This window comes from Danio rerio, chromosome 11 (assembly GCF_049306965.1).
Source record: "Danio rerio strain Tuebingen ecotype United States chromosome 11, GRCz12tu, whole genome shotgun sequence".
Taxonomy (NCBI): Eukaryota; Metazoa; Chordata; class Actinopteri; order Cypriniformes; family Danionidae; genus Danio; species Danio rerio.
Window position 1 is genome coordinate 47,737,501 of NC_133186.1, and position 12,500 is coordinate 47,750,000.

General features: G+C 45.2%; 2 protein-coding genes across 10 annotated transcripts in view; one reads left to right on the forward strand and one right to left on the reverse strand.

Moving 5' to 3' along the window:
- The window catches only part of zgc:158270, a 17,772-nt gene extending 9,707 nt beyond the window's left edge, over positions 1-8,065 (forward strand). Inside the window, 9 exon segments of one of the 4 annotated variants that reach the window (NM_001080695.1) lie at positions 140-232; positions 1,534-1,672; positions 1,944-2,071; positions 2,169-2,225; positions 2,534-2,605; positions 3,018-3,449; positions 7,081-7,095; positions 7,505-7,858; positions 7,907-8,065. In NM_001080695.1, coding sequence (NP_001074164.1) covers positions 140-232; positions 1,534-1,672; positions 1,944-2,071; positions 2,169-2,225; positions 2,534-2,605; positions 3,018-3,449; positions 7,081-7,095; positions 7,505-7,606 — 1,038 coding nt within the window. In that variant the 3' untranslated portion in view covers positions 7,607-7,858; positions 7,907-8,065. 4 annotated transcript variants of the gene reach the window in all.
- A 1,460-nt stretch (positions 8,066-9,525) lies between these two features.
- The window catches only part of LOC100329480 (lysyl oxidase homolog 4), a 49,965-nt gene continuing 46,990 nt past the window's right edge, over positions 9,526-12,500 (reverse strand). For all 6 annotated transcript variants that reach the window (XM_073917206.1, XM_073917208.1, XM_073917209.1 and 3 more), the window contains 4 exons: positions 11,902-12,017; positions 11,637-11,773; positions 10,644-10,755; positions 9,526-10,566 (listed from right to left, as the gene is read on the reverse strand). In XM_073917206.1, coding sequence (XP_073773307.1) covers positions 10,496-10,566; positions 10,644-10,755; positions 11,637-11,773; positions 11,902-12,017 — 436 coding nt within the window. In that variant the 3' untranslated portion in view covers positions 9,526-10,495. The remainder of the gene's footprint in view (positions 10,567-10,643; positions 10,756-11,636; positions 11,774-11,901; positions 12,018-12,500) is intronic.

Below are 12,500 nucleotides of genomic sequence, written 5' to 3' on the forward strand. Positions count from 1 at the left end.
TGTTACAGATGGTGTTTATTGTGCTCTGTGTGTATAACATTGCAGTGACGTGTGTGCGTGTGTGTGCACGTGTGTGCGCGTGTGTGCGCGTGTGTGCGTGTGTGTGTGCGTGTTTGTGTGTGTGTGTGTTTGTTTTCAGTCTCTGATGTTTCTGATCCGGGACTGGAGTTACCCGTATGAGCATCCTTACGGTCTGGAGGGAGGAAACCAGTTCCTGGAGAAGCGTCTGCAGGTGAGTGTGTGTGTGTGACTGAGTGTGTGTGTGTGTGTTCTATACATCTGTGCTGTATTGTACGCTTATAATATTAGTTTCTATATTTTAAATAGTTTAGTTTTTATTAGTTTCAGTTTTATTTATTTTCTAAATGAGGACATGTGTTAGGTGTAAGCTTCTAAATCATCAGAATAAATATTGTATAATAAAACTCAAACATAAATGTTTTAACACCTGTAATCAGAGGACACATGAACACATCCTCAAACTGACATACAGCAGCCCACATAGCAGGTCTAAATACAGTGTGTCTGCAAGGCTACATCTGAGGAGAGATACACACCGTAATGGTGGGAAGTTCAGATTTTAAACACGAACCGGATCTTTTGTGTTTGGGCTCAACATATCAACAATATGCAGCCAGCAATCATAATATCAGTCAGTAAATCATCACAAACTGAATCATGCAACCAAACTGAGTCATGATTCACTTATTTACACTCCATTAGGCTCTCTGTGATGAAATAAACTGGTTTGGCCAGATCCCCTCATCAAGCCCTCACTTTACCCGCGCTGGTGTTGATCTAGTTCAGTCACAGCAGGTGGTCCTGTACTGTTTGTGTTCGATTCACTGCATTATCTGTTCACCGCTTCTCAAATCTGATCTCACTGTACTGTTCTAATAGCTTAATAACTCAGTATATATTGGTTTATTTAGAGTCAGAGGGGGGTCAGGCATGTTAATAGGTCAGTAGTTTGTGAATAAGAGTGCTTACTGGAGACGCAAATCATTTCAAATAGCTCAGTTTAATTTGGTAAACTAGTTCCACCAATTCACTTAGAAGATCCGGTTAATGAGAATGACTCGTTCGTGATCACTAATACAGAAATAAACTCATTATTGGGCACAAATGTGTGAAATGAACACTCTTAAGGATCTGCTCGGGTCATATGTAGTGCTGTGGCCGCTGCTGTCACGTCCAGCTGTTGTTTTAGTCGTGGGAGTAACAGTGAGGATGACTGGAGGAGGACCGGCCTGATCGGGCTAATGGCAGCAGGATTAGAGACTCTTGAGGTGCCGTACAGGTCAGACCCCTGCAGCGCGGAGTAAACAGATGTACTGCTAACAGGCTCACAGTGTGTATTAAATACATTTACAAATACGCAAACGAAGGAGTTTGTGCTGTAATGTTAGTTAGTTTCAGGCAGTTCTACTTTATTAACTCTTGTTTTTATTTTTATTTCAATTAACGCAAATCATTTTTCATTTTAGTTTTTGTTGTTTTCGTTAACTATAATAATCTTGCTGTGTTGTTCAGGTAACGCAGAATCAGCACGAGGAGCTGCAGAGCGTCAGGAAACACATCCACTCCTGCTTCTCCAGCATCAGCTGCTTCCTGCTGCCGCACCCGGGGCTCAGAGTGGCCACTAACCCACGCTTCGATGGACGCTTACGGGGTGAACACACACACACACAAACACACACACACCAAAGGGAGTCAATCTGAATGATTCACAAGGGTTAATAATAAAACCTTTTTAGAGCCCTGCATGAGTTATATTTTCAGGAATTGTGTGTTTGTGTGTTTGTGTGTTTGTGTGTTTGTGTGTGTTTGTGTGTTTGTGTGTGTGTGTGTGTGTGTGTGTGTGTGTGTGTGTGTGTGTGTGTGTGTGTGTGTGTGTGTGTGTGTGTGTGTGTGTGTGTGTGTGTGTGTGTGCGCGCGCACAGACATTGATGAGGAGTTCAAGAAGGAGCTGCAGGATCTGGTTCCTCTTCTTCTGTCTCCTGAGTGTCTGGTGGAGAAGGAGATCAGCGGCTGTAAGGTCACCTGTCGAGATCTGCTGCAGTATTTCAGAGTAAGAGCTCGCGCGCGCGCGCACGCGTGTGTGTGTGCACGTGTGTACTGGTGTCCAGGTGACTGCTGGGACTGACCCGTGTTTGTGTGTGTCACAGGCCTACACAAAGATCTATCAGGGTGAAGAACTGCCACATCCGAAGTCCATGTTACAGGTACAGCAGTAACCCTCTCTAACACACACACACACACACACACACATACACACACATATCGGCCTTTATTTCTTACAGCAGTCTTTATACTTTATTTATTCTCTATATGTTGTTATTTTATTTTTAAACATTTAAGACCTTGTTTATGTTTGTGTGTGTTCATTTTTTTATCCCTTTTCCCTTAATGTATTGTGTGTGTGTGTGTGTGTGTGTGTGTGTGTGTGTTTGTTTTCTCATGTCCGGGAACTCTTTCTGTGTGTGTGTGTGTTATGCTGATGTTAAACTGTGGTTTTGATCATGTGACACAGGCGACAGCAGAAGCCAATAACCTTGCAGCAGTGGCTGGAGCTAAAGAAACATACAACAGGACCATGGAGGAGGTGACACACACACACACACACACACACTCACACACACACACACACACACACACACACACACACACAAGCACAAACTTAACAGACATGCATACACAATCAATCAGACATTAAAGACAGACACACTGTCTGATCATAACACACACACACACACTTGAAACATTCACACATACACAGAAGCATGAGCAGTAAAAACAGGTTCTCAGAGTGTGTGTGTGTGTGTGTGGGAAGGGGTGTGTTCAGAGTATACGTGTGTGTGTGTGAGAGACACTGATGTGTGTGAGATACTGATAAATGTGTGTGAATAAGAGAAACACTGATATATATATATATATATGTATATGTATATATATATATATGTATATATGTGTGTGTGTGTGTGTGTGTGTGTGTGTGTGTGTGTGTGTGTGTGCAGGTGTGTGGCGGCGAGCGTCCCTACATGTCTCCGTCTGCTCTGGATCTCCGCCATGGTGAGCTGAAGCAGGTGTGTGTGTGTCAGTTCCGCTCCGTCAAGAAGATGGGTGGAGAAGAGTTCAGCCGGCGCTACCAGGAGCAGCTGGAGCAGGAGCTGGAGGAGTGCTACGCTAGCTTTAGCAAACACAACCAGGGCAAGAACATCTTTCTAGCGGCGCGTACGCCGGCGGCGCTGCTCGCCCTGATGCTGCTGCTGTACGCGTCGGCGCTGATAGCGGGCTGTGTGGGCATCAGTACACTAGCGGTGCTCTGTGACCTGCTGCTAGCCGCCGCGCTGCTCTCGCTCTGCGTCTGGACCTACAGCAGATACTCCGGAGAGTTCCGCGAGATCGGCGCCGCCATCGACCGTCTGGCCGAGACACTCTGGGAGCAGGTACGCTCAGGACACTGCAACACACACTCCACCGCACAGGGTTAGCAACACACACACACACACACTCCAGATAGGGATGAGCAGGGTGGCAGTGGCCCCTTTCCACAAGGCAGAAGTGCTCATAGTGTGTAAACTCAGAGTTCAGTAGAGGGAGAGAACAACACATCACCATCCTACAGTCCTGTTAGCTGAAATAATGACAGAGAAACTCCGAGATGATGTTATCAAGACCTCCAGAAGAGGAAAACAATAGTGGGAGACTGATAACAGCAGCCAGAGGAGAGAAACATGTCAGATTTACTGTCCTGAATGCCCACATACACACTGCATTACACACACACACACACCTCACACTCACGCAGGAACCAGCTTACTGTAACTTGCTGTAAAGATAATATAATACACACATACACAGATACATGTTCATGCGCTTTATAAACATTTCATATTTAAAACACTTTAAAAATATATTTAAATATAAAAACGTGGATGCTGATGAGCGTTAAACACCTCACAACACTCTTGTGGAAAGCGTCTGTATACGTCAGAGGGTCTGTATAAGTCAGAGCGTCTGTATACGTCAGAGGGTCTCTATAAGTCAGAGGGTGTGTATACGTCAGAGGGTCTGTATAAGTCAGAGCGTCTCTATAAGTCAGAGGGTCTCTATAAGTCAGAGGGTGTGTATAAGTCAGAGGGTCTCTATAAGTCAGAGCGTCTCTATAAGTCAGAGGGTCTCTATAAGTCAGAGGGTGTGTATAAGTCAGAGGGTCTCTATAAGTCAGAGCGTCTCTATAAGTCAGAGGGTCTCTATAAGTCAGAGGGTGTGTATAAGTCAGAGGGTCTGTATAAGTCAGAGCGTCTCTATAAGTCAGAGGGTCTCTATAAGTCAGAGGGTGTGTATAAGTCAGAGGGTCTGTATAAGTCAGAGGGTCTGTATAAGTCAGAGCGTCTCTATAAGTCAGAGCGTCTCTATAAGTCAGAGGGTCTCTATAAGTCAGAGGGTCTCTATAAGTCAGAGGGTCTGTATAAGTCAGTGGGTCTGTATACGTCTGTGTGTGGGAACAGGTGTGCTGCTCTACAACACACTCTGAGGACGCGTCCATGTATTTTTATAAACAGGGTTTTTCCTGCTTTCATTTTTAAAAATCACCATCAGCATAAGAACTGCAGAAGTGCTCTGTGATGCATGTTAGGAGCATCTGAACCAACAGAGGGCGATAATGACTCTTCTGGGTTCACACCAAACAGAGAATGAAGTATTTGCTGGAGTAAATTGCATATAACGCAGTGCACAGCTGAGAACAGAGACTGATCACTGTCCTGCAGGTGAACGGCGCAGAATATACTGTTAATGTGCAGAATATTGCCTTTATGGGTGACGCGGTGGGTAGCACAAACGCCTCACAGCAAGAAAGCCGCTGGTCGAGCCTTAGCTGGGTCGGTTTTTGTGTGGAGCTTGCTTGTTCTCCCCGCATAAGTTTCCTCCGGGTGCTCTGGTTTCCTTCACAAGTCTAAAGGCATGTGGTGCAGGTGAATTTGTCTGTAGTTGTATGTGTGTGAATGAGTGTATGGGAGTTTCCCAGAGATGGGTTGCAGCTGGAAAGGCATCCACTACATAAAACCAATGCTGGATAAGTTGGCAGTTCATTCCACTGTGGTGACCCTGGAGTAATAAAGAAACTAAGCCAAAAAGAAAATGAATGAATGAATGAATGTGTTTGGTGTGAACGCAGCTGTGTCGGCCAATTAGAAAGCAGAAAACAGCAACGGTGAATTACACAGGGGTTTCTGGGGGTTTGACCCCCCTAATTAGTTCCTGCTGACCTTTATTTAAATAGTAATGTTGATGATATAAATATACACCTATAATGGTTAATACCACTGTGAATCCATATCACACCAATCAATGTATACGAGAATAATCAATCATTTAACAGTCTGACACCGGCAGATCTACAGCACTGAAAGACATTGTAAGAGTAACCTGGTGTCGGAATCAACATGTAGCCTAACACACAGTCAGATTAGATGCAGCATTTGTATAGTTTGACCTGCAGTCACCACTGAATAACTAATCAGAGGAAGCTGTAGGTCAGACTATCCCTCAAACACTGAACACTTACATATGTTGTATTAATAACGTAGATGTCATTGAAATAAATACAAAAATGACTTTTATTACACAAACTACAGTAACATTATTGAAAATGTAGATCCCCACCCCTGATCCTCAGTGTATAATGTGTACAGCAGGGCTATTCCATTAGTTTGGCATGGGGGCCGGTTCCTGAAGAGTATCCTAAACAAAGGGCCGGAGAAATCTGTCGTGCAATATGAGTGATGACACAACAGCATACAAGAGCCCATATGCTGCATTTTCCCTGAGGACACCCACATTGGCTTTTTCTACGTTAAAATGTGAACACTTTGTATTTTGAAACTACATATCGCTGCAGTGTACCATAGACTATTTTAGTTTTTACAAACAGAAGCAGTGCATTGCTGGAGTAGCCCTCTTCTGCATTCAGACACATTCAGATGGTATTGTTTGAGCTGGATAACAGTTAGGGATGCAGCGATGATAGATTTTGGTTGTACGATTATATAGTCTGAAGAATAATCATGCTTTCACTGTTATCGTGTCTAATGTAAAGGTAAGCAGCTGTTTAGATTGACTGTTGTTGTGTTCTGTGTTCATGCACACATAATCATTAATAATAACTCGTCTAACGTATCTTCTGTTGACATTGCGCTGAAAGGCACGCACAACTCTCACCGTCAGATGTTTTCTACTGTGTGCTCCCCGGAAAGACGCAAGCGTGTCGCTCCGCTTGTGCGCACATATTGTCATACATTCTTACAATGGAAATAACAAACTTGCAAGCGGAACATACTTGGAACTTTAAACTAGCGCACAGTTGGCAACATGGCATAACGTTGTTTAATTGCAGCGGTTTCGATGTGTTCCGTGCAACAGAAATGCGGCTTAGAGAAGCCTTTACGTTTAATTAACCGTGATGAATTAAAGCACAGTTAATAGTGAAATCGGCTAATCGTTGCATCCCTATTGACGATATCACTGCATAATAAAGGTCTTTTCCACAAACACGTCCAGATGTGTTCGCTTATAGTGACTCGCGCTCAGCACAGCCTTCAACTGCAGCTCATGCTGTACTGAACAGACACGTGTCACTTCATCACTATCACCGTTTTTCAACTCAACCTAATTTATTTCTGATGTCTTGGTCACACTGTTTGGAGTGCTGGAACTAACTGCCTCAGGGGCCGGGTTCAGCCCGCGGGCCGCCAATTGAATAGCCCTGCTGTACAGTGTGGTCGATACAAGCAGTGCGGAGTGTTGGAGAATCTTCCTCACCCTGGCCAGCGTGTTCAGAAAGTTTGCTTCAGTCAGCTGACACTGTGTGTTCGTGTGGACACGGCCTCAGACTAGGGCTGAGCAGGGAGAATATGTGTGTAATATTTAGCAAGATTACGCATGTCCGGCTGACAAATGACAGCAGGAGTACACATGAGCACACTCTGAGGGTTTACACTACAGTGTTTAAGAGAAACAGCTGATACTGTGCTCCAATTAACCCTTCTGTGTCTCTCTCACCTCACGCTCACACAGAGGACGCCCAGGAAGGTGAGCCTCTGACCTTTAACCTCTGTTGACCTCCGCCTTCTGTTGATAATGACATTTGACCTCTGTAATGACATTTGACCTCTGACCTGTTGTAACACCTGACAGCTGTTGACCTCAGACTGCTGAGCTCTGTCCTCTTCAAACCACTGACCCGGTGACCATGTTGACCTCTGACCTATTCTAATTCTGTTGACCTTTTCTGATAACCCTTGACCCTGACCACTCTTGACATATTTTAACCATTGACCTAATGATGACCTTTGACCTTTAATCTAACCATTAACAGCTCTTGCCTTCTGATGACCTTTGACCTGACCTCTGACTAGTTCTGACAGCTCTCTTTTGACCACTGTTGACCTCTTACTGCCGACCTCTGCGTGATCGCTAACTCATGCCTGCTCTCCTTCAGGTCCTCTCCAAGCTGATGGAGGTGTTGCGGAGCCGGCTGCGGCTGAAGCCCACCCCCAGACAGAGACTGCCCTCCAACAACAACCTCAAGAAGAGGAAGTAGATCCGCGTCTGCGCTGACGTCACTTCCTGCAGACGCTGAGCGCCAGCAGTGCTACGGTAACACTAGCGGCGTTAGCAGAGCTAGCGCTGAACTCAGAGACTCTCTGCTGCTGCGCTCCTCCACCCATCCACACGCTGATCTCTGTACAGATTTTAAACTCCAGCATGACCATCCACAGCGTTTTCTACACGCTGCTTTTGTAGCAGGACAAACCATGGAGTCATCCTCATCTGCAGGACTACCACACACACACACACACACACACACACACACACACACACACACACACACTCACACACTCACACACACACACACACACACACACACACACACACACACACTTAGTTTTATACGTCTCCATTCCTCTGCTCTGAGCTTCATCATTCCGGAATGTTCAGTCGTCTTCATCATGATGTTTCTTTAATTTATTTTGGAATTTGATTAAAATGGGTCACTGTACAGCGCCGTGTGGATCCTGTCTGTTCCGAGAGAGACGGTGTGTGTGTGCGTGTGTGTGTGTGTGTGTGTGTGTGTGTGTGTGTTTGTGTATGGGTGTTTCCCAGTACTGCAGCTGGAAGGGCATCCGCTGTGTAATGCATATGCAGGAATAGTTGGCGGTTCATTCTGCTGTGGCGATTAAGAAAGAGACTAAGCTGAAAAGAAAGAAAAGATTAAGGGTTAGTTCGTGCAATAGCGAAAGCTTACTATTAACTCTTCATCCTGTTGAACATGAAGATATTTAGGAAAAAAACACCTCTAAATAATATTTAAAAATAATGTGTGAGCACTGACTGACTGAGCGTTCGCCAGCAGCTCGCTCTCCTCAACTCTCACATGGTCGCCCACTGAAGGTAAGCAGGGTTGAGCCGGGTCAGTGTCTGGATGGGAGAGCACAGGGGAACACTCGGCTGCTGTTGGCAGTGGTGTTGGTGAGGTCAGCAGGGGGCGCTCAACCTGCAGTCTGTGTGAGTCCTGTGTGTGAGTGAAGGGGACTCTACACTGTCAGTGAGACGAGCTCCTGACTCTCTGTGCTCATTAATAATCTCAGGATGTGCTTGGATAAAGAGTAGGGGTTTAACCCCGGCCTAATCAACCCACTGGCCTCTGTCCATCATGGCCTCCTAACCAATATGGTGGTGAGGAGATTCCCCCAAACATGTGTAAGACGCTTTGAGGGTCCAGAAAAGTGAAATATAAATGTGAGGGGTTATTCCATAGTAGGAAACACACTGAAGTGAGGGGGGACAGGTTTTAAATATTCCTCCAAATTTAGTTCAACAGAAGAAAGAAACTCTGTTGAAAGGTTTAAACTCAGGGAGAGTACATAATGACCGTTTTCATGTTTGTATGAGCCGTCTCTTGAAGACTGGAATATATTACACAAGACTGCAGACAACACTGTTATCAAACTCTTGTGTAATATATGCTGTATTGCGTATGAGCCAGCAGGGGGCGCTGTGTGTGTGTGTGTGTGTGTGTGGGCACCTAAAGCGGCACCATATCAGATATATCTCTAATATAATACTTGATTTCAGAAGAATAATGATGTGGCTGATGGTCACTATAGGGCAGGGGTGGTGAAGAGTCGCAGGTCTGCACAGTTTAGCCTCATCTCTGCTTCAACACACTCACCTGCACACTTCACACAAGCCTGAAGGACTCCATCAGTTTGATCAGGTGTGTTTAATTAAATTAGTAACTGTGTACAGCTGCAGACATCTAAGGCCTGAGTTTGACACCTGTGCTCTCAGGTGTTTGGTTATCGCCAGATAAAAGGCACAGCTAAAGTAGTTCCAGCAGGTTTAGAGCGCATTACAGCTCCATATCACTCCGCTGAATGACGAGGTATTTCACAGCTACACCAGTCAGACATCACAGCAGAACACAACAGGAGGAGATGAGGAGGACACACTTTCCTCAGATTAGACATGAGAAGTTTATTTTTCAAGTATTGAAGCACATCTGTAAAGCGGAGCGTCTGTTTCTCTTCATAGAGAGCACGTTTCCAATAACATTAAAAAACTGAGGTCAGGACATCAGAAATACAGACAAAGCAGAGATCATAACCATAACAACCTGTACATGCCAATACAACAGCGAGCAGACATCACATTACACTCCCATAATAATAATAATAATAGTGTCATAATGCTGACGACTGAATGAGCCCTACAGTTAGCACCACTGGCCACAGAAATAAAGGATCTTTATACGTCACAGGAAAGGCTGCTTGGTGTTCAGGGAAGGGTTGAGTTCGATTCACAGAGAACAGGTGAGTGTTCATCATGTTGACTAACCTGCAGCAGCGGTTCTCAATCTCACCCTCCTCAAAATCAGATTTTTATTCATGATTTTATTGGCAGAAATTAACCCTGATTCAACTTATTCCAGAAGAAGTCATCGCAGTTGAGAAGCGCTGACCTACAGAAAAACGGTAGAATACAGTTCTCCCCAACACATGAACATCCTGAAAGATCCCTCAAATAAACCTGCGCATTAGGAAACTGATCAACACAAGAAGCACACCTCTGAGACCATTTTTTTTGTAAGTTTACTTCAGATTGCTGCATCCTGAACACAATTGGTGACTAATGTTTACTGTTTTAGTGGACTTTCCCCCTCTGAATGTTGAATTGGTGATAAACACTAAACTATATAAAGATGCCGAGCGGACCTGTGATCTGTGAAAATCCTTCATCTGGACTGATCCTCACTCAGCATCTTCATCAACACTGGCTGAAATGAACACGTGGCTGAGTGTAAACGACCCCTGCCTGTCAATCATCACTCTAGCCCCACCCACTCCCCTGTCAATCATAGACTCCACCCCCCACCACCTCGCGAGCTGTTAGAGATTGGTGATGAGTCTGCAGTCCATCGCTGCCGTCGTCACAGGAAGTTGTTAGTGATCTCCTGCCGGTGTTCAAACAGGTCCTCTGCTGCTGCACTGTAGGCGTCACCTGTGGGTGCAGACGCGGAAGCTCATTCATTATAGGTAACTAATGCGAGTGCTGCTATTCATGTGATGTAAACTCACCTGTGTGGCAGCTGTACAGATAGACTCGTCCACCATCGTACCGACATCTGCAGCGCATCACATTATTCTGGAAATCAGACTCCGCCATATCCAGAGACGGGTTCACCTCCACCTGAACCAGAACAGACCAGCACAAACCATCAGAAACCAGATCAGAACAGCAGGAACCATCACAGACATTTTAAAAAACCCTCATAAATCCTCAGAAACCCTCACAGACCATTTTTAGACAAACCCTCACAGATCTATGGAATCTGTCATAAATGATCAGAAAAACAGACCCTCAGAAACTATTAGAAACCCTCACAGGTCCTCAGAGTCCATCATAAATTTTCAGAAACCTTCACATATCCTCAGAAACCATCATAGACCCTCATAAATCTACATATACCCTCATAAACCACCAAAAACCCTCACATAAACCCTCTAAATTCTCGCACAGCCTCAGAGACCTTCATAAACAATCAGAGAGCCTCAGAACGTCTCTTAAATATCCATACAAACCCTCATAGATCCATAGAAACCCTCACAGACCCTCATAAACAGTTATAGACCTTTATACAGACCCTAAGAAACTATCTGAAATCCTCACAGATCCTCCGAATCTATCATAAATCTTCAGAAACCTTAAAAAATCCTTAGGAACCATCATATACCTCCATAAACCCACACATACCCTCATAAACCTCCAGAAACCCTCACACAGACCATCAGAAGCTATCAAAAACCATCACAGAGATAAAACAAACCCTCATAACCCCCCAGAGATCCCCATAGGCCGGTCTGCATCTGCGGTGCAGCTCTCTGTAGCTGCTCTGCTGGTTTCAGTGTGATCATGTCTCTGCGCACCGCCAGCCCATAGCTGAGATACCAGCAGACTGAAGAGGACCTGATTGAAGCCTGTTAGAGATGCCTGTGTGAAGCAGAGGTCTGACTCTCTTTACAGAAACACAGATGTGTGTGTGTGTGTGTGTGTGTGTGTGTGTATGAGACCTGGAAGATGTAGTTCCCGGGCCTGACGTCAGTGATGTCCACCCACTGGCAGTCGATGTCGTGTCTGTACGTATCCCAGCAGCCCACTGTGATGCCCTGATCACCCATGTTGTAGCAGGCGTAGCGCTTGGTCAGACCTACACACACACACGCACACACACACACACTCTCTAATCATTATTATTGATCACTGATTGTACAATAAACTCACACAAACACTGAGTTTCTTTCATTTGTGTGTGTGTGTGTGTGTGTGTGTGTGTACCTTCAGGGCAGTACGTGTCCTCCAGACAGAAGCTGGCCTTGTGACCTTCTGCGACCCTCGTGCCGTTCAGGGTCAAGAGGTCGTAGTGTGTGAAGACCTCGATGCTGTGGTAATGCCTGCAGGAGACACAACATCAGCTGATCAGCCGGACTCATTAGCTGAATGAGAGTCACATGTCTCACACACACACACACACACACACACACACACAGACACACAGACACAGACACAGACACACACACACAAACACAGACACAGACACACACACACACACACACAGCTGTAGTGATGTTTGTAGTGTTCAGTCTGTATATTCTCTAGACTCAGCCCTCACAGCACACACACTCTGCTCTATACATGCACACACTCCTGCATTCTGATCTAGCAGCACTTCTCCTTAACGGGGACCGAGCACATCAACATTGTGGGGACATTTGGTTCAAACACACACACACACACACACACACACACACACACACACACACACACACACACACACACACACAGACATTTATCAAACGCACTTTATCAAATATACATGCACACACACTATTCATCCAACACACACCTACACAATCATACTGTGTGTGATTCTCCAG